At 40.0% G+C, this 27235-nt stretch overlaps 2 protein-coding genes across 9 annotated transcripts in view; one reads left to right on the top strand and one right to left on the bottom strand.

Annotated features, from left to right (window-relative positions):
• The window catches only part of ASAP2 (ArfGAP with SH3 domain, ankyrin repeat and PH domain 2), a 505514-nt gene that overhangs the window by 274107 nt on the left and 204172 nt on the right, over positions 1–27235 (bottom strand). The window lies entirely within an intron of this gene.
• The window catches only part of KIDINS220 (kinase D interacting substrate 220), a 66478-nt gene that overhangs the window by 34603 nt on the left and 4640 nt on the right, over positions 1–27235 (top strand). For 2 of the 8 annotated variants that reach the window (XM_080998901.1, XM_080998902.1), the window contains exons 19-29: positions 257–500; positions 651–739; positions 1544–1688; positions 2926–3088; positions 9338–9516; positions 13039–13265; positions 15106–15216; positions 16759–16815; positions 20007–20039; positions 23162–23290; positions 25957–26055. In XM_080998901.1, the coding sequence (XP_080855027.1) occupies positions 257–500; positions 651–739; positions 1544–1688; positions 2926–3088; positions 9338–9516; positions 13039–13265; positions 15106–15216; positions 16759–16815; positions 20007–20039; positions 23162–23290; positions 25957–26055 (1476 nt within the window). The remainder of the gene's footprint in view (positions 1–256; positions 501–650; positions 740–1543; positions 1689–2925; positions 3089–9337; positions 9517–13038; positions 13266–15105; positions 15217–16758; positions 16816–20006; positions 20040–23161; positions 23291–25956; positions 26056–27235) is intronic. The other 6 variants (XM_080998903.1, XM_080998905.1, XM_080998904.1 and 3 more) reach the window with 6 other exon arrangements.

The following is a 27235-nucleotide window of genomic DNA, read 5'->3' as shown; positions in this document are numbered from 1 at the left end:
GAGTCTGGCAAGACTGTCCCGTATGGGCAGGGGTACCTTTACCTTTTTACGAACTGGGAGTGGGCAGCAACCCAGTACAGAAGAGATGGGCAGTGGCGGCGGGTGGGTGAGCCTTAGTGGTCTTCCAACTTCTGTCTAGGAGTGTCATGAAAGCCTTGCTACCTGAGCCACTTGTGCCATCCTTACTGTGACTAGACCACCCGTGGGATAAAGATTTTGAATGATTTTATTCATTTTTCTTTTCTTCTTTTCGCAGGTTAGAGTCCTGTTTTCAAAAGGCCCATTTATTGCAATTTTTGCTAGTGACCCACACATCATCATAAAGGCAATTAATCAGAACCTGAACAGTGTGCTCCGTGACTCAAATATAAATGGGCATGATTACATGAGAAATATCGTACACTTACCTGTCTTTCTTAACAGCCGTGGACTCAGTAGTGCTAAAAAGATGATGGTAGCCTCAACCACAAATGGAGACGTCCCATACTCAGATGGTGCAGGTATAGTGTATTATAAATAATCAGGCATCAAATGCCAATAGTGGTGTTTTTTTAAAAAGATAGCATAAATATGTGAACGATTACCACTTAGTAGAAATCATCTGTTGTATGGTAAAATGAAAATGTGTTTTAATGAGAGACATTTCCTAGGATTCCATGAAGATGTTGATCGAAGGGTTTCACAGAATAGCCTGGGAGATGTGACCAAGCTTGGAAGCAAAACAGCTCTCAACAGGCGGGTAAGAAATGGCCAGTTGGAAATCTTTTACACATAATTTACACACGTAAATTATTGTTATGCATTTTAGCAAACAGCTGTTTAGGTCATGTATTCTGGGTTCACATTCATAGACTGGCTTCAGATGTGGTAGAATTCTTTAAGCTCACTGGCTTTGTGGACCCTGGACTGGGTCCACAAATTGCTGCTAGAAAGTGGTGCTTGGCAAGATCAGATCAACCATGTTGATCATTTAATGTTCTGTCTTTAAGATAAACCCTCATAAGGCATCTTACAAAAATATATACATCAAAAGCAAACATAGTAAGAGTGGAACAAATCTAATAATAAAAATATCTGCATAGAAACCTTAAAATAGGACATATTAATTCAATATTATGTTTGGGAAGTTGTTTTTTGATACAGCTTTTACTAACAAGTAGGCTTAGTATGTTCAGAAGAAACATACGAGTACATTTCTGATTTGTTTCTTACATTGAGATCTTTAAGCTCCATAGGTGCACACTTTTGATAGCTACACGTCTCATAAGCATTTGAATCTATGATATAGAAATAGTATATTGTGGACAGCAACATCACTAACTTTGTTTAAAAGTGTCACTGAAATGAAAATTATTGCAAGAAATACCTACCTACTTTTTCTTGGTGAGACATTTTGAAGTACGTTAGTGACTCCTGGTCTTTGTCCAACTCTGCTCACCTCTAAATGCACTAGTATAACATCTTGCCTTTGGGGTAGATAGTAAAACATGAAAACAGTTCATACAAATAATACCTGTATTCTCTCTCCACCCCCCAAAATTAGGACACTTACAGAAGAAGACAAATTCAGCGTACCATTACACGTCAAATGTCTTTTGATCTGACTAAGCTTTTGGTTACAGAAGACTGGTTCAGTGATATTAGCCCACAGACTATGAGGCGATTGCTAAATATTGTTTCTGTGACAGGTGTGTTTCCTTATTATAATTTACATATCAAAGTGAGGCATTTAAAACCTACAGTTTCCATGCTATGTGTAGCATGTCAGCCATGTATCATAGTCCGTTAGGTGCCTTAGGAAAGAAAAACTGTTTACCTGTTCATGGAGATCAAATCCACAGTTCCTCCCTAGTCTTCTAGAGTGAGCCATGGAAATGAGACTTAGGGTGACGAGAAATCAAATAATTTACACCATATTCATTACACACTGTTTTCACGATAAACATGAAAACTGCGTAAAAGTCAAATTATGTAGAGAAAATTTGGGCAGTGTCAAGTGAGCCAAACTATGGCTGCTGGAGTTGCATGATTTTCTATTTACGGTTGGTGATCAACCTGTGGTGCAGGGGCGCCATCTATTTGGGGCTGTGAGGGCCAAGGCCTCAAATTTTCATTGAAGGGGCTGGGCCCACACAAAGTTCTGTGGTGGCCACACACCCTGTGATGTGCAAAAGTGATGTCAGCATGGTGCAGGTCATGCTGATGTCATGTGCGCACACCGCATTGATGTCATGCAGCCCCGGGCCTTCGAAGTTGCAGGGACAAGGTGGCATGCCTGCTGTGGCATAATGGCTTTTTGGGTTCAATCAATAGCTTTTTATCATCCTTCAATAGTGAAGTTGGCTGAAAAATTACAGAATGATCAGGTTTTTCAACAAATTGCCTCTGGTATGATCAGAGAAGCTAACTTGAGAAAAGCAAAGCATAGATAGTATAAAGTACATGGGGGCACATTTATCTGTGCATGAACAGAACAAGCTTCTACTCACGCAGTGGGGCTTCCACTTCTTCCCCTCCCTCCTATAGCCTTCCATGCATTTCCAGAATCAGATGTTGGAAGGCTGGTGGGAGGAGAAAAAAAGGGGAAACCTGTTGTGGAAGAGAAATGAAATGTGGTTTCAAATCAGGCAAGGTTTATTCCCGATTTCCTAACTGTGGTTTGTTTTGGGGAAAACAAACCATGAGCGCTGGCCTAGATACAATGCTGAGTCAGTTGCTGTACGCTTTGTTGCCCCACTTGAAGGATTTCTGCACAGTACGGCTAAACCAACTTGTGACCGCGTCACGTCCATTTGTGGCCATTAAGTTCCTTCCTGTGAACTCAGAACTTGCTTGGTTGTTGGTGACATTTTGGTTGGTCCAAATAAAGGTATGGCTCAGCTGTGGATTTTGAAATTTACCTACACAGCCTTTCATATTTTAAAGGTCGTTTACTGAGAGCTAATCAGATCACTTTCAACTGGGATAGACTGGCTAGCTGGATCAACTTGACAGAACAGTGGCCATACAGGACCTCTTGGCTCATATTGTATTTGGAAGAAACAGAAGGTGTTCCAGATCAGCTAACGTTAAAAACGATATATGAGAGGTAGGCGTGATTTTGAAATTTCCATTTGTTGGTGGGTGTTCAAAAGTCAGGATTTAACTATCTTTGTTTCCTGGGTGAGAGAAAGTAAATGTCCACAATAGATGGGAGTTAATTATTTTGGGGTTCAGGTACTTACAAATTAGCATATGTCTGAATGCTTTGCTTTGTTGGGGCAAATGCTTCAAACTCACAAAATAAGCTGTGAGTATTTGTGATATGCTATTACTATTTTTGATTACTATAACTTGTGATTCCTAATTACTATGCTAAAAGATACAGGCATGGCCAAACTTGGCCCTCCAGCTGTTTTGGGACTACAGCTCCCAGCATTCCTAGCTAACAGGACCAGTGGTCAGGGATGATGGAATTGTCGTCCCCAAACAGCTGGAGGGCCAAGTTTGGCCATGCCTGGATTAGGCGCTATGATTCGTTAACAGAATGGGGTCTAATTATATCTGTTAAATGAAGAGAGTAAGGCATTAATGGCTGTCGCTGTCTTCTAGTTTTTTCTTTTGTCCGTCATTGGAAAAGCAACAGGGACACAATATAACATAATCTAATGGTATTATCCCCTCTATCCATCCAAATCTACTTGGGAACATAAATGTAAGGAATAGTTGTAGTATAGTAACTAGTTGTTGTATAGTAACTCGTTTTAATCTCTACTCTGCAATGAACTGAATAGGCTTTGGGCAGTTGTCCACCTCTGCCATGGGGTGTGGGATAATGACGTTGATTCACCCCATAGAGTAGCTATAAGGATTATGACTAGGTAATGCACGTTAAGGTCTTCAAAAACTTGTTACGTGTTACACATCACACAAATACTAAGTACGGGATTAAACACATTTACTACCTTCTGTGTGTCCTTGTTCCCTTTTGGGATACTCCTTTGATACATTCATTCATCATTTTATTTGTGTGCCACCTTTCCATAGTTGTAAGCCACCTTGAGCATGGTTTTGACATGAAGAAATTTACGTAATTACATTCATAAGAAAGTTAGTCATAAACAGTAAATAAAACACATCAACAGGTGCACAGCCAAACCAAACATTTTCAACGTAAATCATAGTATGATCTAAAAATAAAGATGCAAAAAAATAATGTCCATAACAGCAGCAGCCCTTCCCCCAACAACCCCCCCCAAGAAATAGCACCCCAATGCAAGAGTCTGTTCAGCAGCCTTTGCTTCTGCAGCTGGAGTCAGTCAGGGCCCTGCGTTCCTAGGCCAGGTGGAAAAAGGCCTGTAGATCTTCCAGGACTCACAGCCAAGATGGTATCAAGGAATTAGAAAACCTCAAATTGCCATGAGAGCAGGCTAATAGGTCCAGGAAAGAACAACAGTAGCTGGGGCTTCTGCCTGCTTGCTTGCTCCAGCAGGGTTGGCAATACTTGGGCCAAGGTTGGATATGCCTGAGCTACAGAACTGTTAGTTATAGGGTCTCCATTTGGATTGAATATCTTTGCCCTTCTAATGTAGTATGTCATAATGGTAGGTTAACGTTCATTGTTAGTGCCAGTTAGATAAACTGCCGGAATATGTCTGCAGTACAATTCAGATGAATGCCCTGTTGAGTTCAGTGGAACTTCCAGATAAATGTGTATAGAGTTGCAAGCCTGTTTTTCATTAGTAACTGCCTTTTAATCTTCCAGCAGATGGCACTAACATACCAATGATATTGGTGAAGAGGTCTGCCATTCAGCGTTTTAACATTAAATTTAGAACTCATATTTGTCTTCCTCCTTGTTTCCTGTTCGTTTCAGTAGCTTCTCTGTAACTTTTAAACACTGAAATAGGTGAGGGATACTCCTTGTGGCTTGCAGGTTATGCATAGCTACAAACACTAATTCATCTACCTGTAAATGAGAGACTGTTCTTACAATTCCAAGGCCCAGTACCGTATATTGCTTGGTGCTCAGCAAACCATGGTTTCCAAATAGAAGCCAAATTCTTGCATGTGAGCTCTTCATCTGCTTTCCAAATTTCACTCCACTTCCTGTTTTTTACATATAATTACACATGCAGTGATGCAAATCCTTTTTGAAACTAACCAATTCCACTCCTGGTTTCAACCCCTTGTTTGCAAACTATGGCATGCATAATCTCCAGACAGCAAGAATGTGAGAGAGGTTTTTAGTTGCTTCCCACTAGCTACCTCACTGAAGTCTAATCAGCAGGAACACTGTAAAATACGTCTGAAAAAGCTTTGGGGGGTGGGGGGTCTTAGGTGGGCTTGTGCTCCTTGGAAGCTCTATTCTGACAGTGAAAATGTTCTCATGTGATACAGCCCTAAGTGCCCCTGGGGTATATATAGAGTGTCTTAAGTTCTGCAGATAAATGTGCATTGCTCAGTATTTTTACCAGTTCTAATGATAAAATTTGGTGTGTTCTATTAAACAGCATTTTTCTGGGGTAAATAATATAACTTCTGCATTATAACTTTGCTTTTAGCAAATGGAACATATTTCTGTCTCTCTGGGTTGTTAGTAGGGTTTGAAAAAGTATTTACAGTGTGTTAATAAGAGAAGGCATAAATGATACATGTTTTATTAAAGAAATCTGAGCTGATAAAAAATCAGAATAAGAAATCTTTAGCACCAGTAGTAAAGTTTAAATCCCCCCTCCCATAAAAAGGCTCATTTATTTTTATAGCAATTTGATGACACATCTGCTTGCTTTATTCAGCTGGGGAAAAAATGTTGGTTCTTGATGTTTGGTAAAGTTGCTTTTGTTAAATTATTTTCCAAATCGTTCAACTTTTAACAAATGACATTTGATACTAACACTGGAAAGCAATTTCAGCTAATTAAGTAGATCCTTCTATAAACCATCAGAACATTAAGATGACAAACTGTTCATTCAGGATTATTTTAATTGGGACAATTATTGTAATTTTGTTGCAATTATGTGTTGAGCTAAAAGCCTTTGTCTAAATCATTTGAGATTTTTTTTGTTAACATATACATAACTGAGAAAAGAGAAATGAAAACTCGAGCATTTTCTGTCTACTTTTCCAGTACCACATTTAGACAAATGATAATTACTCATTCTATAAACTGTATTTCAGATTTGTAGGGTGCTTTTTAAAAATGAGAACATTTGTACAAGGTAATTCTTTTTTTAAAAAAGGTTTCTTCTCCAGTAGGTGGTAGCGGGTTTCTATTTTAGGACAGTTTTAACCAGTTTTGTTTAAGGGAGAGAGGGAGAAATATATGAGGTTCTATTGAGTTTGTATGGAGGTGGTGCTTTTTGAAGTTGCACTTTCTTGTTAAAATTTATATAGCTGGCTTAGCATTGCATCCAAAAGCAGCCACTTTGGTACAGTCCTGACAAGAGTTAGGTACTTTGATTTCAATAGGAAATTTGGGTCTTCTTGCAAGGGCACTGCATTAGATACAACCCACGTGTTAGCGTGTGCTTACAATTACTTTTCTAATATGTAACATTTCCCCCTCCCATAGCTTATCCTGACATTTTCTTGCCCCACCTCCCAGCGGCTCATCCAGTCCAGCATCCTTTTCTCAAAGTGGGATGGCTATGGGAAGGACCTGAGAGCAACAGCACTCTTCTCACTTGTGATTCCAAGCAGCTGGCATTCCCAGGCATACTGCCTGTAAAGTAGATCATAACCATCATGGCTAGTGGCCACTTACAGCCTCACCCTCCATTAGAGATCATAGAGGTCACAGAATTAATTTGTCTAATCCTCTTTTAAAGCCGTCTGAGTTGGTGGCCATCGCTGGCTCGTGTGGGAGCGGATTTCAGAGTTTAGCTATGCGCATAAACATAACAGTTGGTGGGATAGACACTTTCTGCTGTTGACTGCGCCCATCTGCTGAAAAGGAGTCTGCCTCCAAGGGTCCACATGGACAGAAACAGTGGTCAAAGCTTTAGAAAGGAGGATAGTCCATTGCTCCTTTTTTACCATTTGCCTAGCCAGCTGTACTTCCCACCCCATCCCATGGCCTGTTACCGTTAAAAAGGAAATAAACCAGCAGCACACATGATGTGCCATCTTCTCTGCAAAATTATATGCCGTGTCTGTATTCTGGCACTACCCAGATATTATTATTTGGATGTGCCTTGTTTTTGTTAGCAAATTCCTTCTTGTGTTCATTGCATTCTCCCCTTCAGCTTGCCTTAAAATATACCCAATTATCTAATTTCCACTAATTACTTAGTTTGGCTGCCAGAAATGATATGCATATGTTTAGTACACCATTTTACTTTGTCCTTATTTTACATTCTTAGTGTTCTTATACATATCTCAGTGGTACTACAAGCCTGATATCAACTGTCTATTTCTGATTTTTTACTTGATTGCTAATTTGCCTCGTTTCTTGTTTAACAAGCTGTAATAGTTGAATTTGCAAATTTTGTTTCAAGATGAGCAGCCTACACTTCCAAACAACCCATAGCATGAACACACATAAACACACATCAGTCCTCTTTATTGGAGAAGACCCATACTCTCAGACTGCTCTTTACCTTTCTCCCTGTCACTGTACACCCAGCCTCTCATACTGACCATCTCTTAACTAGCATTCTCAATCCAACCATGCATTTAATTCCTTTTTATTATATTCCCATTATTCCCACCATCTGATTGATCTTTCTATTTTGACCATCTCCACTATCTGTGTAGTAGACAAAAGGTTTGTATTTATGGAAGGTCCTTCAAACCATCACTGAAGCCTTGTAATAGGTGAATTTACACCCACCAACACTATCTGTATTTATCCGTGCTTCTAATAATATACACAAGTGATTTTCTGATTTCGAAGCATTCAGAAATTCCTGGTGTTTACTTTTACTCTTGCTAACTTCCTTGTAGCCTTAAAATTCAACTCCCTGAGTAACCCGTCTCCTTAATACAAGGCAAAGATTATTGATGCAAAAAAAGAAAGAACGAACAAAACATTCTGTTAATTACCTTGTATAATTGATAAGCGTAGTTTGCTGTGCCTGGCTTCATCCTAATCTTGTGTTGAAGGAGCAGAGGTAGGTGAATTGTAAAATTTGGAGATAAGAAGAGCAGAAGTTCAAAAGGCAACAATCCCCAGGAAAAAGTGAGTTGGAAAAAATGGAAATGAATAACCCAAATTTGTGTATGCATTGGAAACAAGTTCCGCTGTGTTCAGTGAGGCTTACTGTTGATAGAATTGCTACTGTTGATAAACAGAAGACAAATAAAAAGGAGTTTAGCAAGAAGCAATTCAGGCTTCCAAATTCTGTAGTGTGCATGTGAGTGCCTTACCTCACAGTGTTGATCCCTAACCGAAACAATCTTCATTGTGCATGAGAGTTTGAGCGGTCAACAAAACATAAAAGAGCACCAACAAACCACTGTTAATTCTGTGGCAATTTCCCATCTTCCTGGTCTCAGTTTTGGCACAAAATAATGTGCACATATTGGCCCGGTTGGGTCACTAAAGTTTGGCTTAGTGTGAACATGTGTTTCTGGAGAGCAAATCATGGTCACTTTGTTCCTCCATGGTCCTTTCTACTAATGCATTGAGAGAAACTAAGGTTTATTAGCAGCAGATGTTCCAAAACAAGAATACTGCTGCCTCCATCGCATAATGTGTAGTCTTTGAACTAACTTGGGTTTTAAGGGCATGTAACTTTGCAAAAATTTGTGTGTGAGCGTTTTCCTTTTTTTTAAGTTGAGAAGCACAGGCACATAGATTTGTGGCCCTTCACCAAAAGATTATCATTTACATAAATATCTCTTTCAACATAATAGTTTAATGTATTGAGCTCAGAAGGTTAGAATAGAGATTTCAATCTATAAAACAGCAGTAGGCTATTAGCCTCTGAACAGGAGTATTGTTCATCATATGCAGAACACTGTTCACATTCAGACTTAAGCAGAGCTGGCATTAAAATTCAGCTAATTTGCTTCATGTGACTTCTCAGCTGTGGTTTTTCATCTAAGTCTTCAGCTCCTTTTCTTTTGGAATCTTGTTTTGAAAAAAAAAAACACACCAAAAAACTTTAACTCTTTGTTCTCATTCTTAACTTTGTTTTGCGGCAATTTCAGCCATGAATATGTGAAAAGCTGCATTTGTTTACAAGTTGTTTGTGAATTATTTGAGGGAAGATTTGGATAGGAACATGTTTAAGTTAGTAACGATAGATCTGTTACTAGGTTTCTGATCCTTAGCTAGACAGAAATGCCTGATAAACCTTCTGTCTGAATATACTCAGGACTTTACAATGTGGAGTTTCTTTGCTTTCTGTAGAATTTCAAAGAATATTCCAACAACTAAAGATGTCGAACCTCTGCTTGAAATTGATGGGGATATTCGCAACTTTGAAGTATTTTTGTCTTCACGAACTCCAGTCCTTATAGCACGTGATGTAAAAACCTTTCTTCCATGTACAGTGAACCTCGATCCAAAACTCCGAGAAATTATTGCAGGTAAACTGCCATTTGACTATCCAACAGGAAAGCTTTTAATACCAACATCAGTGTAATGAAATGAATAAATAAAATAATTTACTTTTCTAAGAAAGAGATATTTGTATTATCAGAACGAATAACTTACACAAGGACAGTAACAGAAACACTGCAGCACAAATCCAAGTACATAGTCACTATTCAGAATTGAGTATGTTTTAAAAGGTAAAGGTAAAGGGCCATTAGGTCCAGTCGTGGCCGACTCTGGGGTTGCGGCGCTCATCTCGCTTTATTGGCTGAGGGAGCCGGCATACAGCTTCCGGGTCATGTGGCCAGCATGACTAAGCTGCTTCTGGTGAACCAGAGCAGTGCACGGAAACACCGTTTACCTTCCCGCCAGAGCGGTACCTATTTCTCTACTTGCACTTTGACGTGCTTTCGAACTGCTAGGTTGGCAGGAGCAGGGACCGAGCAACGGGAGCTCACCCTGTCACAGGAATTCGAACTGCCGACCTTCCGATCAGCAAGCCCTAGGCTGTGTGGTTTAACCCACAGCGCCACCCGCATCCCTTGAGTATGTTTTACCCTTCTAGTAATGAATAAAGGACTGGCAGTTCTTTATAAAAAGCATTGCCCACTTTCTTTGGTCCATATGTAAAGTGTCAATTTGGCAAGAACTGCACATTATTGTTGTTAAATCTCCTGTTGTTAGTGTTCAAACTACTAGTCTCCAGAATTTAGCATATAAAAACCTAGCAGTTCTTATAATGCAGGAGATACACTGTAACAGAGGAATTAAGAGTTATTTTATGTAGTTATTTCCTGTTGATAAAACCAGAATACACATATGTATTCTGTAGTGCTGAATATTGTTTCTGTAAGGGCTGCTTTACAAGCTCTCGTATGTTGTCCTTTCAGGCAGCTAGAGAAATAGACTGGAAATGGTTGGGTTCCCCCCTTCCAGTATAACATAATTTTTGTATGTTAGCATATAACACATGCATACTTACAGTGTTTTTTTCTGGGGGGATGCAGGGATACACATACCCCTAAACATTTTGTGAATCTTTGTACTTTTGTCCATTTACTGTATTTATTTTTCCCGATTTGAACTATAAAATGGTGATTTTCTTGAGTCAAAATGAGAGTACCCCAAAACATATATTTTTTTAAAAGAAAAAAAAAGCACTGCATACATATACAGTATGTACATAATGTATAACATCTTGAAAGGCAGCTCTCCCTTTGGAGGCAGTGTATTCTGCATCAATATAAGCCTTTCCTCTTGACCCAGATAGGCAAGAATAAACATGGAAGTCTGGAGAGAGGAGGCTCGTTCCCAGTTTCTTTTGAGGGAAGTCTTTTTTGCTTCTCCTTCTAAAGCCACACTCACTTTTATTTTCTGCCCCCTCCAGGGTGTTGGGAATATTATTATTTTTTAAGTGAGAGCCAGGAGGGCATTGGGTACTCTTATATCCTACTGGACTTGGGGACAGGACTACCATATAGGTGATTCCTGAAAAGGCCTGCTCTAACTCTGACTTGTTAACCCAGGGCCTTGCAGAGCCGTTCTGATGAGAAGTGCTCTTTGAGAATGACTAGTATCTCCTGAGAGCCAGCGCAGGAAGCATGAAAGCAACTGTGTACTTAGCAGCCCAGCATGAATGGTTTTGTGTCCTTTTCTATTTGGTTGGAAGGGTTCTTCAAGAATGAGTTGGTTTTCTTTGTGACGAGACAGGAGACAAACCTGTGCCACAGTACCTCACTGTAGTGAGGTCAGTTTTCCTCCCTCTCTGCTCCACTGAAGGCCCAATTCTTTCCACTGAAGCATTTTCAATGTTCCCAGGATGAATTCCGCCTTTCACAAGTCTCAAGAATTCATTCCTCCCTTAATGCGTTCAACTTACATGCTCTAAGTAGACAAAGTGACAAGCCTTAGATATGTGTAGGACCCTAAATAATAGGACAGAATACAGTCATACCTTGGACGCTGAATGCCTTTAAACTCGAACGTTTTGACTCCCAAACGATCGAAAACCTGAAGTGATTGTTATGTTTTTCGGAAGCCAAACGTCTGTCGCGACTTCCGATTGGTTACAGGAAGGTCCTGCAGCCAATTGGAAGCTGCGACTCGGTTCTCGAACCATTTTGGGAGTTGAATCCCAGAACGGATTAAATTCGAGAAGCAAGATATGACTGTTCATCATGCAAAGCAGTCCATCATGGGGTGGGAAGTGTTCGTTGCAATGGTCATTTCCTTTCCAGCAATCTTTTCCTCTTAATGAGTCTGTGCACCAGAAGAAATTGGACTCATCTGGTGTGATGGGCAGCTGGTTTTGTGGACATCCTCCCATTGTTGTTAACATTCAGGAGTTTTTCAGAACATGGCACTTGACACCGTGGTATGGTGGTCTTAATCACTGTCTCCACCCAATTTAGTTGCTGCATTTTCCAGTTTTTGTCTTCTGTCCCTTCAGAATATGAGGAAAAGAGGAAAAAGCTGGAAGGCTGTCACTTGCCTTTATATTTATAATATCATTTAAGAGCCTTGGCTGTGTGTGTGTGTGTGTGTGTGTGTGTGTGAGAGAGAGAGAGAGAGAGAGAGAGAGAGAGAGAGACAGTAACAGACAGTAACAGACAGAAAGACAGAGAGAGAGGGAACTTGGAGTGGAGGTGGAATGAAGCCAAGCATCAGGAAAAAAACATCTCAGTGAGTGAGTCTATTTATTATTATTATTATTTATAATAGAAGACAATGCAGTGGGTGAAGGGAGCTGAGGGGAGGGGGTGCTTAGCATCACCAGCGTCTCCCCTTAGCATTTCCCCTTCTTCCATATGTTTTTTCGCTGCAGCAGCAAAAAAAGGGAGCAAGAGGTAATATGAAACTGCCCCTTTAGTCTGCTTCCTGTTGGGACTGGGTGGGGAGATTGGACAAATGTCTCATCCACACACACCCCTACTTTCCTTACTCTTTTTTGAGGTTTGGTTGCCCCCCTCCTTATAGAAGTAGTGTGGAGACGCACCACTTTCTTGAAGGTCCTTCATTCATAATTCTTGCAAGGTAATTTGAAAGGAGCAGAACCAGTAGAATGGGGCGTGTCTACCACTGGCTCTATCTACCATTTGCTGCCCTGTCTTCTGCCAGGACCAATAGAGACCAGCTGCCACTAATCCTTGCTGTTTTCATTGCTCTCCATAATGGAGCAGTACTCGTATATAACAGGGGTTCGAGGAAGCGGGGGTCAGCTCTTAATTTTTTTAAATATTTTTTTTGAGATTCTGCGTTCTCAGTGTTGACCTACGAGGTCTGGAGAAAGAAAGGAAAACCCTTGTTCTGTCAAGACCTTCCAAGTTTTTGTTTCTGCCTCTGGTTCTGGGAGAGAGAGAGACTGATCTTAATGCTGAATCCACTTCTGTCTCCAGAGAGAGAACAGAACGTGCAACAATTTGCCAGGAAGCTCTAATTGTGTCCTTTGTTTTGATTTTTAGATTATACGTTATTGGCAATGCTTGCTGATTACTTTTACAAATTAAATATTTCAGATGTCCGTGCTGCAAGAGACCAAATTAACATTGGAGCAATCCCATATCCCACGTTACCTTTGCAAGAGGCAGCTCCTAGAGCATCGTCGGTGTTTAGCCAGCCTTCCTCAGCCTGCTCTTCAACACACTCCTTTAATGGGCCTTTTAATGCAGGAGTTGTATCTCCACAGCCTCACAGCAGCTACTACAGTGGCATGACCGGACCTCAGCATCCATTCTATAATAGAGTAAGAAAGAAAGCTGCTTTTGAAAATTGACGCATGATGATGACGATTATTTTCCTGGGGTAATAAATACTTTGTTTAAAATCCCAGCAGAAAACTGATGAAAACCATAGCATTTTTATTCATAAGTACACAGCAAATCTCAACCATTGGGCTAAGTTTGTGAAGAAATGCACTTTTGGTTCAAATGATGCAACAGTGATGAAATATTTTGGAATATGTTCAGAATTTTTTAAAAAGGATTTTGTCTCTTTTAGTGTGCTGGTTTTGATCATGCACGTTTGAACAAGACTATCGGTAGCTATAAATCTTTACGTAATTGCAGGAAGTAGACAAATGGAAGAAAGATTAGGCTCCATGGTTTTGGTAACTGCATAGAAGGAAGGTTGTTTATAGGGTTGCTCATAGGTTAAAGCGGCTTCCCCAACCTGGTGCCCTCCAGATGTTGTTGGACTCGCAACTCCCATCATTACTGACCATGGGCCATGCTAGCTGGTTTTGATCGGAATTGGATTCCAACAGCATGTAAAAGGCATAATGTTGGCTGCTTAGAATGTGCAAAGCCCACTTACAAGTATGGAGGTATGGCACGTGTTGAACTAGTCTTCTCAGTGGTTTACCAGGTTGCCAAGTGCTACACAAACCAGTCTCTGAAAAATGTGTTCAACCAGGGTGCTGTTTTGCAGTCTGGATGCATGTAGAATAGTTCATCAACCTAGTATGGGTGACCATATTTAGGCTTGAAATGAGATGCAAATGAGCCTTTTGCCTGCACACACAGCCTTTTTGTTCTTCTCTTTGCAGCGTGAGCAATCAGACCATGAATCATGTAACTATAGTTTGTCCTTTTGCTCAAACCAGGAAACTGTGCTTGCTAGCTTAGCTCTGGAAAAAGTCATTATAGTAAACCAGCTTCAAACACTGGTGAATAGTCTGGGAACTTTGGCTAACTAGAGGGCTCTTTTTTTAAAGAGTGAAAGGTTTGTATGTGCAAGCAAAATATTTGTTCTTATCTCTGCTTATTAAGCTAATATGTGATCGTCCAAACATGGTGATTGTGTGCAAACCCTGCCAAAACCTGTGTGTGTTGACTTCATCACACAAACTGGATTAAGACTGCAACTTTATAGCCAGTTATCTCTGCAAGTAAGTCTCATTGAACTCATTGGGACTCACATATGTGTAGACATGTATAAGATTGTTCTGTAAATGTTGGGCTAGGACCCTTCAGATGTAGACCCAGATACGTGCATAGTCATGAATTGGCCAGTCACTAAGTTTTTTAATATTAGAGGTCTCCATCACACAGTATTTTTCAAGTTACACCTGACAAGGTTTGAGAAGCAGTCTGAATTCTAAAATTGATGAAAATTGAATAACACAAATTGTCTCTTGAATTCACCCGTGGAACACTTCCTAGATACTTAAGCCATAGTCCTCAAATCACATTTATTCCCGTGAGATTATTCAAGTATTAGAATGGAATTAAACTGTCTGATTTTAGTATTTGCTCTAAATTGTCTCATTTAATTGCTTTTGGAAGGTGTATAGATGTTTTCATAATTCATTATAAAAATGTTCCATTGTCCTACTGTTTGTGTCTCGTTGAACTAAATTGGAAATCTCTCATTGGCTTCAAGTTGGGTATGTAACTACCTAATTATTTCACCTTTGATAATATTCAAAATAGGATTGTTAAAATTACCTCAAGAAGTAAATTTTGTGTGTGTGTGTGTGTGTTTTACTTTTATGTTTTACATTCTTAAATAAGTTGTATTTGTTGAATTAAGTTTTCTTTTGATTTTTGTAATGGTCCCTTTTTGTTGCATGTTTTTTTCCATAGCCATTCTTTGCCCCATATGTTTACATGCCAAGGTATTATCCTGGCAGTTCTCATCTCATCTCACGTCCATCACTAAAAACGAGTATGTCCAGGGAACAAAGCAGTGGTCTAGTAAGTATCTCAAACAGTACGTGAACATGCTAACTTACAAAATAAGATTAGTCAATAATTCAGCAGTAGATGTTTAATGTGAGCACATAAATGCACAAGCAATTTTTAAAAATATCTTTTATAAAAATTAAAGCTAAGGTTAACTAAGATTGTAAAATGTGTTTTTTTTCAAACTTTTTAACAAGTTTATATACATAGAAATTTTGAACTCTAGTATTAAGAGTAATATGTAAGAGTCTTACAGAATATTTTTATAGAGTGAAAATATAGAGGTTCTGTTTATAGTATGTAATAAGTGTAGTTAACTTATTGTGAATTTAGGTGTCGTTTGCTAGAATAAAATGATTAATGTTAAGCCACTTATAGACTACAGAAAGATAATGGTTGTACCCAACACTACTGTTCTGCTTGCACAACAGAATTTTATTTCCCCTCCCTTCCCTCTGCAGCTGCCTACACACTCTCAGAATTTGCTCCAGAGTGTTGGGGGACCCCCAAAAGCAGATTTTGGGGGAAAAGAGAGGAAGGGGAAGTCATGTTGTGGGAGCAGGCCTCCTTTTGTGCAGTGTTGGATACAACCTAAAGGTTCTTTTTTGTTTAGATTTAAGAAAATAGCAAACCATAATGACAAAGGGGAAGCTGTGGATCAAAAATTTGTATGTTTACATTCAGATATAAAACATACAAAACAGATATGTTTTGTCTTTAGTTTGGGCAAGTTCTAGAATTTGAATTTTCCTTCCGCATATAAATTGAACTTTTAACCACATTTGTGAAATGGTGCCATAATTCCATAAATTAAAAATTTCTTAACAGGAAATCACATTGTACTATGTTCTTTAAATAGGAAGTATTAAGAAAATTATTAAGCTACTTCAGCTGTGGAATATAGGTGCCTTTTGGGCAAAGCTGTGCGGAGTTTATAAAAATGTTATTGTAAACATCTTCAAAACCTAGTAGTAGGCCGTTATAGCCTATGGACCACTATTGACCTGCAAAGACTTCTAATCTGAAAGAGCGTTTCTTCCCAGTTCCCGGGAATGACTGATCTGCTGCTGAGTCATCACAGGCGCTCAGTTTGGATGTAATGCTTGGCCATAACATGAATGAGCCTTGCGTTCACATGCCTCTTCCTCTTTTGCTTCATTTCAAGTTCTGATTTGTGGACAAACTATGCTCCACACAAGGCATTGTTTGCCTAGCAGTGATGTGTAATGGCAAACAATGGCTTCCTGCTAACCCGGAAGTAATGTAGGGAATTGAAGCATGCGAAAGGAAGAGAAGAGGGGTGCAAACTGTTCCTGATTGTGTGCTGGGAACCAACTCACAGTGGCCACGCACGGTTCTTTTTCACAGGTCTGGGGGAAAAGCCTTGTCGAGCCACATTATGTTCTTGCAAGTCTTAACGTTCCTCACCCCTTAAAAACAAAAAAACCAGTTCTTTTGCAGAATGATATATTCTTTTCATCCATTGTTCCTTCATACTTTCGTTGCATGCTTAACCGTTTTGTCCAAATCGTAATAATTTGTTGTTGTTGTTAGGATGTTATCAAGGAGGATGCTGCTGAGTGGCTTCCTTCACCCACAGACCCCTCAATGGTAAATGAGTAGTCATGTGGTGTGGATCCTTAGCATCTCATTGCTTCTTCAACAGTAATGAGTCTGCTTGAATGACCATGGCAGTTCACTAACACTGCATTGGTGGCTTGATGAGCAAATAGAATAGATGAAGACTAATGAACATAGTTTGTGAATGAGTACAAGAGTACGAGCTAATATTCTACTTATAATGCATATTGTATTTGTCTTTCCCTTGCTAGCCTTCTGTAGTCTGTGGAGTACAGTGTTTTCAGTAGAGTACAGTGTGTTCTGTCTTCATTAGCAGTATTGCCCTGGCTAGTAGAAGGGAATTAGGCTATTAGCTATTCACTTACATAAAAGTGACTGGTTGATGCCTTCTCTAAGTGTTTTAGCCAAATGATTCATACCTGCCCTTTCTTGGTTATGTCAGGGCATAAAGCTGCTGCAGTCGACAAGACATAAAGCTGGTCATAAGACAGTTGTCATGAGAATGGAAGGTGCCTGTCTTGAGCCTTAGGAATAGGCAGGCTTTGCATTTTACATTCTATCATAGTTGTTCTTGCCATACAAATATCTCCATAGATTAGCATTAAACTCGGATCTTACTTCCAAATCTTCTAACTCTTAACTCTATTTTAAAGTTGTTGATTTGAACTTGGATGGTAACCCATCTCTCAATGGCTTTATCATGTTTTTCTGCAACAGCTTTTGGTTGTATGATTTTAGTTTTCTGATCATAGTCTAAATACTCATGCAGGATAAACTCAGTCTCTCCCACCTTCTTCCAAATATTTTAGAGAAAAAGATGAGGATTCCATCAAAATTCACCCCTCACCCTGCATCACTTCCACCTTGTTTATAGCTTGTGGTAGTGCAGATGTAGTGTTTCTCAACCTTGGGTCTCCAGTTGTTTTTGGACTACAACTCCCATCATCCCTAGCTAGCAAGACCAGTGGTCAGGGATGATGGCAATTGTAGTCCCAAAACAGCTGGAGACCCAAGGTTGGGAAACACTGGTGTAGACGAATCACCTGCATAATGGGTATGTTCCAGCAAAATGACCTAGCCTGCCTCTTCTCCCTTCACACCTGTTGTTCAGTGACAGCAGACTCCTTCCTTCCCTTGTGGCCACCACATTGGCCATTACTGGTGCAAGTCTTGAGTGAAACAAGTCAATGGATAATTTAACAACAAAGATAAAAGTTGGAATGATTATGTTATGTTACGGATTTGGGAATCCAGCCTAACATATGTTTGAGTACAATGATAATCATTCCCAGGGAAAGGTACATACAGAAGCATTCATATAAACAGATAGGAATATATATAGTTTTGAGTAGTTGCACAGAGCCTGTTTTTCTCCTGTTCAATCTGATATAAGATGGTTTACCCCCCATAGATAGTAGGTTCCCTTTTTATAACAGCTTTATGATACCGATAAAACACACTTTCTTCCCTTGCTATCTTTCTTTTTATTCACAAGTGCATTTGAATTAATTAAAAGGTGCTTACCTGATTGTATAGTAAGATTTTAATTATTTCCTAGTGATTATTTGAGAAAGTATGAGTGACCTCAACCTCACAGTTTTCTGAAGTTTGAAGAAGGTGTCAGTTTTGATAAAATGTTTTAAAATGTTTGTCTCATCAAAATTCTAAGTTCTTTTTTTACATTCTCTTAGGCAGTCTCTGCCACAAGTGTTATAAAAACTTGATAGATTACAAGGTGATTGTACCAGGAGAATGGACGAAATCGGTTTTATTAAACATAATACCTTTACATTTTGCTATTTAGAAAAGACCAAAACAAGGTAGAAGGAAAGCATTACCAAAAGAAACTAGCATTAATAAATGATGTGAAAAGGAAGGATTTAGTTTGCATTAAAAATTGAGTGTCATTCATGTTGAAGCATGGTACAGGCATGATTCTAGTATTTCACCCCAATGGCACTATGCATGTAATAATAATAAATCCTGCTATGGGTTCTGCAGAACTGTTTAACATAACGGGCTAAGTCACACTGAAGTAACTGCTTTCAGTGGGACTCTTGCTGGATTCTTCTCAGGGGAAGAAATTGGTACTATACCCATGGCCCTGAATTGAGTATACAGCTAGGTCTTGTTATCAGCAGTAAAAGCAAGGAACCTCCAGCACTGGCCATTGCAGTAAGAGTAAAAACCTAGCTACAGCTGGAGGAAACATTTGCTGGATTACAATCCCTGTTTGCAATAAATCAGGTATTTTAATTGTATAAATATGAAGGGTGGAATTGAACTCATGTTTTGCTCAGAATAGACCTGTTGAAAACAATGGCCTTAACTTCGTGGTGTTTGTTAATCTAAGTGGTTTACCCTTGAGTAAAACACAGTTGAACAAAGACAGTACTCACTGTGCACAATGAGTCTTCACCTTACTCTCCTCCTCTCTCCAAACCTCAGAATGCCCTCAAAATCTGTTCCAGAGAGTTGGGGTACCTTCTAGAGCAGATTTTTCAGGCACGTGAAGGCTGTAGAGGGGAGGAAGGGAAGGCAACTCCTGTTGTGTGAACGGAAGTCAGCGCAGGCAGTATTGGATACCATTTTGAACCCAGAAGCCCTGAGTTTTCATTATATTTTTTACAGAGTCTTCTGTGCCTTAATGGCCCTCCGTAGCAGGGGTGGCAAAGCTGTGACCCTGCAGATGCCGTTGGTCTCCCATCTCCCATCAGCCCCAGCCAGCAAGGAATGATGGGAGTTGGAGTCCAGCAGCAATGGGAGAGCCAAAGTTTGGCTGCCCTTGCTTTGCAGGAATTTCACCGCAGATCAAAAGTGTAATGAGCTGCAGATGTGCGTAAAAAGTTCTCCAGTTCATACCATGTTGTCAAACAGTTGCTCTAAGTGTCTCTGAGGGCCTGAGACTGCACTGTGGGGTTTTGATCAGTGACGCCATATCAGAAACTGCTTTTGAAAGCCCAACATCGGTTTGCAATGCAACATGGAATTACTGGAGACACACAGGCACAGAATCCCCTTGGGTGTGTAGAAGAGTTCTTTGGATCTTGTCTAGCATGTGTTAATCAGGAGGTATTCCACTTTTAAAAGAAATCCCAGCTGTTTATCCTCCATCACTTTGACAAAGAAATCTTAATAACCATACTAGCTCATTCTTTAATGGCATTTTTTTCATGTTTCATGTTAAGCTGTGTCACTTTGTTTTGTCCTTTTTCTTAAAGCAGTGTAAAACTGGGTTAAACAGACAGAGACAGGTACAGCAACTTTCTGCAAACTGTTCACTTATTTTTATATTCTCATTGTAGAATGTCCATACTAGCACTTCATGCTGGCTGTCTTATGCACTAATGCACTTTTCAAGTCTTGAGGATTGCTTTGACATCCTGCTTTTGGATTTTGCATGGCAGATATTTAGTAGAATTAATGTTCTTTCCACATCTATAATGAAAGAGACTACCACTGGGGGGGAAATATGTCGGTTTTAAGTACAGTTCCAATTCACTTATGACAAATATCACTAAAAGCACCTGCACTGCTTATTATTTAAATACTGCTTTTTTATAGGAAGTATTCCAGATTAAACTGAATCTCTGTCATATGATTCATGCATTGACATCAGTAATCTATGTATTTTTGTAAGAAAAATCTTCCCTAAAATAGCTTACAATGCATGCTGAAATGACTATTTGCCACTGAAATACAGCATCAGTAATTACTACATTTTGTATTTTAGCAATTTTCTGCTTTCCTTCCTGCTTCATACATAGTTCAGATACTGAGTTTGGTAACTGGATAGTTGGAATTGTAACTGAATTCTAAACATGTTAGGAAAGCCCACTAAAACTGTATATAGAATTTATATAATATAGATAAAACTAATGCATTTAGGCATTATTTTTAATATTGTTTGAATTACTGAGTTGAGTAGGAAGTTATCTATAACATTCTGCTTCAGTTTTTATGGACTATTTTATTCATTATCTTTATGCCTTATTAAAATTGTGACTTCTGTTAAGAAAACGTTATCAGAGCCACTTGTCGAATGTGAATATGGGCTACACAGTGAGACTTAAGACTACCACTGCTACATATTGACCAAGGAAGATGGAAAGCCCTAGTTATCCATCTCCATGCAGCCATAGTCTGTGTGTATGTGTATGTATGTATATGTACACACACACACGCCTGTCCCATGCAATGCTGGGGTGGGTGGGGAGGGAGGAATTTCCCTGTTCAAGCAGGCTTTTTTGTGTTGTGTGCACACTGAAAACTGGGACGCCCTCCCCCATAATAGCAGGCACACACTCCTTCCCTCTGCATCTGATCACAGTAGAATAGATCCTGAGAAATGTATGGTCTCATTGACCATTTTGGGGATCACTTAAAGAAAAATAATTACTACTTTGTCAATGTTATATTGATTAGTAATGTGTGTTAAGCTGTGAAGCCAGTCTTGTGAAGGAATATTTCAAAAAACTTGTACAGATGATTGTAATCTTTTTCCAAATCACATCCCTCTCTTAGTGGCCACACTCAGGTGTAATGATAACCTAAAGAACCTTGGTTTAATAAACTGTATAGTGCCTGGCGATGCCCACTTTGTTCTTCCCTTTGCAGAATGGATATACGAACCATGGAGAGGATTAGCATGGCATCCAAACATGGGATCATTGTTTTCTTTCTTTCTCCCTAGCAAGTCAGGATTAAGAAGCAAACAACCAACACTGGTTTAAGACTATCCATCAATTCTGGCACCAGCATGTGGGTTGTGCGCAGTGTGGTTTATTAAGCCAACGTCTTTGCTCATTTTAACATGCAACCACTGATCACTTTTTTTTTTTACGCCAACTGTCTTTTAAGATTACAGTTTTGGGCGGTATCCTGGTGTAGAGGTTATACAGAAATGAGGCATAGATTTAGCATCTGAGAACCTTTTTTTGTTTGTTTTATGGTAGCACGTTTTTTGCTAGTAGTGGGCCTGACTCAAGCACTCAAGGAAACCTTTTCAAGACTGCAGTAAGCAAACAGATAAAATAAAAATAAAAATCTGCTTAATTTTATTTCCACCTTGCACCAGACAGGTTGCAGTCTGCTTTCCAGACATTTTCTGAATACTGTAACGTATCGGTTGTCACAGTTTGGCTTTCAGTTGCTCTGACAGGTCCTTAGTTGAATCTGCTACCTGTGAGCTGAGCTGAGTGCAAACACCACACAATGGCATTAAAATACTTTGTTCATGCCCTTTCTGAAGCAGCTTGTTGTTCTGGTGCTTTCAGTGCCAAAATACTTTGGAGAAGTTACGTTACTCAATTGCATCCTTTCTTGCAAATATGTTTATTTAGCACCTTGATTATGGTCCTTTAGACAGTGAGCTTTCCTGGCTTTTGAATGTGAAAAAAGAGAATTTATGAGTTTCTCAGAGCAGTGGAGTTTTCTGTGTCAATGAGGTAGCTCCTTATTAAACAAGTTGGGTGAGGATGCTACAGTTCTTTAAAGAAGCCTTCATTTTTTGGGAGACGGACATGATTTTTTCTAAAAAAGACACGCTTCCATTAGCAGAGAACCTTAGTGGTTTTAAAGCACCAATTTTCAAAATGTGCATTTATTTCCCTTGCACCTAACACACACAAACACATAGAGGGCTTTCATGTGGCACAACTGCCTCTTGGATTCCTCCCTAAGACAAAATGTCTAAAACTGGGGACATACCTTTATGTCCCCCTCTTTATTGGCTCAGGCAATTCAAAAAGCATCGGGCTGCAGCCAGTGTTAGTCCTACTCAGAGTAGACCCTTTGAAATAAATTGACCTAAATTAGTCAGGTTTATTAATTTCATTGGGTCTGCTCTGATTAGAACTAGCATTAGCTAAGATCTGGTTCAAGGACACTATGCTATTGTGCCAGGAATCATTGGGACAGATGTATACAATGAGTGATATTTTGAGCGTCTTCCTTGGTACTTAGACCTTGCTCTCATAAGAACCAAGCACTGAAAGTATATGTGAAGAATAAGTACACTGCAGAGGTCATCAAGTTTCCTTGGTCTTTATGTCAGAAGTTATTTAACTTTTAAATCCATGAACATCTTGAGCAAATTTCTAATGGGTCTCCTTGCTTATAACGACGCAATGCAATTATTATTAATTTTTAAATACTTTTAAAAAACTGGAGTATTAATCTGGAAAGGACAGTGCCTCAACTGGGGTGGGGCAGGGGCACCAGACAGTATACCAACATTCCCAGTTCTTGGGGGGGCGTTGCCTTTCCATTGTGATTCAGATGCGTGTTACATTTTGCTTCTGCAAAGAAAAGCAATGTGCAGTAGGCATAATGAGCCTCTGAACGTATTGCATGTATGTACTTCTCCCTTGCGCAGGGAACAGGCTCAGGAGCACCCCAAGTGCCTTTGAGCTCGATGACGGTTGACGCTGTGTGCGAGAAGCTGAAACAGATCGAAGGACTCGACCAGAATATGCTGGCTCAGTACTCTGCAACTATAAAGAAGGTGAGTCCCTTCGTTTTAAAATGGCACATCCTTTTTCATTTAAAAATGGCACCTTCTACATTCTCCAGCAATCATATAATGAGTGTCCCTTCCTTTTCTGCAAAACTCATTGCCAATTGAATACCGACATGTGATGCAGAAAGCACAACAAACTAGAAGAAAGATGGTGAAAGAAGAGAACATAGTTTGTTTTGCTCTAAACAAACCGTGATAGGACAAGTTGTGTTCTTGGCTTACTGAATATGGTTGGTGAGAGAGAGAGAGAGAGAGAGAGAGAGAGAGAGAGAGAAGCCACAGTCCCTGTTTCATATGTAAGCTGAGGACTATGGTTTGTTTTTTTGTGCATTCGCATGAAGGAACAAGGCAGCGTTCATGACAAACCATCACTACGATGTTAATCTTTGTTAGTAACTTCTTTTTATTGTGTTGCTGTATATTTTAAGTGGTATTGTCACTGTTAGGCACCTTGGGTGTTATTTGTAGAAAGGCAGAATATATATTGTAGTATTGATGATGACGCCTGCTTCTTGGGAGAAAGGCGATGGCAAACCTAGACAGCATCTTAAAAAGCAGAGACATCACCTTACCGACAAAGGTCCGTATAGTTAAAGCCATGGTTTTCCCAGTAGTGATGTATGGAAGTGAGAGTTGGACCATAAAGAAGGCTGATCGCCGAAGAATTGATGCTTTTGAATTATGGTGCTGGAGGAGACTCTTGAGAGTCCCATGGACTGCAAGAAGATCCAACCTCTCCATTCTGAAGGAAATCAGCCCTGAGTGCTCACTGGAAGGTGAGCTCCTGAAACTGAGGCTCCAATACTTTGGCCACTTCATGAGAAGAGAAGACTCCCTGGAAAAGACCCTGATGTTGGGAAAGATTGAGGGCACAAGAAGAAGGGGACGACAGATGGTTGGACAGTGTTCTCGAAGCTACAAACATGAGTCTGTCCAAACTGCGGGAGGCAGTGGAAGACAGGAGTGCCTGGCGTGCCCGGGTCCATGGGGTCATGAAGAGTCGGACACGACTAAACGACTAAACAACAACAACAAAAGTGATGATGATGATGATATCATCCATCAAGGGTGCTACCCCAAGAATACCTGGTTGAGGCGTTGACTTCCCTTTTCCACCCTACATCTTTTAATCCCAGTCCTATTCAGTGTGATACAGCAACACTGATCCACTACATTGCATAGAGCTGAAATTAAGAGGTTTATAAAGTTTTTTTGGCTGCTAAAAGAATCAGTGCACTGAATGTTTTTTTAGCATGTTGGATCTTTGTTTGCAATTATTCCCTGGTTGGCACAGGGTTAGCTCAGACTGATGGAAATCTCTAAAGCTGTTAAGGCTCACTTCTGCTTTCGAAGAGGGAATTTATGTACCCCTGAGCTTGGCTTGAGAACTTAGCTGGCATCTCAACAGGAAACTGCTGGCAGAAAGCTGGACAAGGAGCCTCTAAAGCTCTGTTGTACCATGGATGTTCTGAACAGGTGTCTGAAAACTGGGATGGATGAGGGCAAACAGGTTGACACTTAATCTAGAAAAGATTGAAGGGCTGTTAGTTGGGAAATTCTACTGATACGGACAAAGAAATGTAGCCATCTTCCTCCATAATACCTACGTACTCATGTCTCACTTCCTCTGAAGGATCAAATTTGCAGCTGGGGGAATTTTCCTGGACCTAGCACTAACCTTACAGGCTCAGATGGCATCAGCGTTTCAGATTATCTTTTTTCTATTTTGGCTGATTTTGCCAACTGTGTCCCTGTTTGAGGAAAACAGACCTGGTTTAAATTATTCATGTGCTGGTACATCCAGATTTTTGCAATGCTTTCTACATGAGGCTGCCATAAAAGACAGCTTGGAAACTTAATTGGTTCAAAATGTAGCCGCCAAAATACTGATATTAGCATGCTGGTTGGATCAGGCGACACCTATCCTACACCAGTTACACTGGTTTACTGATATATATATACTTTGGCTCAATTTAAGGTGCTGGTTTTGACTTTTAAAGCCCCCAGTGCCTTGGACTCCCAGGACTGCTTTTGCCAGTATGAACTTATCAGACATTTAAGATAGTCATCTCATGCTTGTTTTATGTGAACCAGAGATGGAGCCTTTTCTGCAGCAGCACCTTGCTTGTGGAATTCTGTCCCTGGGGAAATTTGCCCTCTTACACTTTTAAGCGCTTAATTTTTTTTTTGGAAAGGCACTTTATTATAAGTTTCTAAATCTACATTTGCTGACTTGCTTTTTGAAATATTTTCAGATGGGCTGTTTTTGTTATGTTTATTTATCAATTCTTTTTTGTTGTTGTTTGAATATATTTTCGTAAACTGCCTTGTGAGAAGGCTTTCTAAAAGGCCAGATTTAAATCCAGAAAATGCAAATTCCCTGTACGTAATTAAGGAATATGATGCATTTGATTTGTTTTCTTGACATTACAAATTTACAGTTTGTTTTATGCCATAGTGGAAATTATAAGTTTGCATATTTTATCAAAGTGTTTAAATTTCTTCTTGCAAAAGGTACAGTTATTCTATCCCACTCGTATTAACCGTGTACTTTCACGTGAAATTCAATTTCAGGGGTTTTTTTAGCTTACGAAATATTTACAGATGGCAAGGGTGTGTTTATCTGTGTTGTGTTTTTAAAATTTGTTTAGGCCAATATAAACGGTCGCGTTTTAGCACAGTGCAACATTGATGAACTGAAGAGAGAGATGAACATGAATTTTGGCGACTGGCATCTCTTCAGAAGTGCAGTAAGAGAATTTTAAGTCTTATGTAAATACAAACGCCTTGTTGACGGTGTTTGTGTGGCTAGATCCTAGTCATGTTAGCTTGGAAGTAACTCCCACTGTCTTCAGTAGGAGTTAGCACAGGGGCTGGGAATTGCTGGCTCACAGTCTGGATGCTCCCCACCCAGCCTGCATCTCCCAACCCCTTCACCTACCAGTACCACATTTAGGCTTCACAAAATCCTCTTATTGATCCCATTGGTGGGTTATTGAAGCCTGAATGTGGCACAGTGGCGCAGTGAAAAACTAGCCTTTCCTCTCTGGCTGCAACCCCACCCTCTGCTTTAAAATCCTTCCTCTTGTCCAGGAAGATGGTTTTTTGGAGGAGCAAAAAATACTGAGACTGAGAAGGTTATTTTGAGAGAGATTGCATGTGAGAGAGTGAATGGGTGTGTTGCATGTGTGAGAAGTTGCATGGGGGAGATGTTCTTCCTTTGACCACATTCATTTTGGGCTTGTGGTCCCCAGTCGGGCTGGGTGATATCTGGTTTTCAACATTGTGATATATCAGCAACTAAACATTGTAATATACCTATATATCACGATGTCTGAAGTAAGGATGGAGCTATGTCAGCTGGCTTCACATTTCTTCCTGCATCGTGATTTTTGCTGGCTTCTCCTCTTGTGATTTGCTGCCCCCTCCAGGTGGCAGGGGAGAGTTAGCAGGGACTGCAGGAATCGAGAGAAGCGTTGGCTGGCTTCTTGGTTTTTGCACATTGTGATTTTTGCGTAGCGCACACACACACACACACACACACACACACACACACACCGTGATTCATGATACATGGTCAGGTCAAAAATTATGAAACTCATCTCATGATACCAACTTCAAACCGGTTTTGCACAATATATTGCCCATCCCTGTTCCCCGTAGGGTTTGCTGTCAAACTTTGTAGATCTCAGCCAAATAAAGGTTCCTCACTCTTGGTTTAGCACCAGGTACCATACATAGATAAAGACATAGATCTGTGCAAGTAGATACTGCTCCAGCGGGAAGGTAAACGGCGTTTCCGTGTGCTGCTCTGGTTCGCCAGAAGCGGCTTAGTCATGCTGGCCACATGACCTGGAAGCTGTACGCCGGCTCTCTCGGCCAATAAAGCGAGATGAGCGCCGCAACCCCAGAGTCGGTCATGACTGGACC

Source organism: Podarcis pityusensis (genome assembly GCF_964106645.2).
Source record: "Podarcis pityusensis genome assembly, chromosome: 3".
NCBI classification, from domain to species: Eukaryota; Metazoa; Chordata; class Lepidosauria; order Squamata; family Lacertidae; genus Podarcis; species Podarcis pityusensis.
Note: the sequence above shows the minus strand (reverse complement) of the source record. Positions and strands in the feature narration are given on the sequence as shown.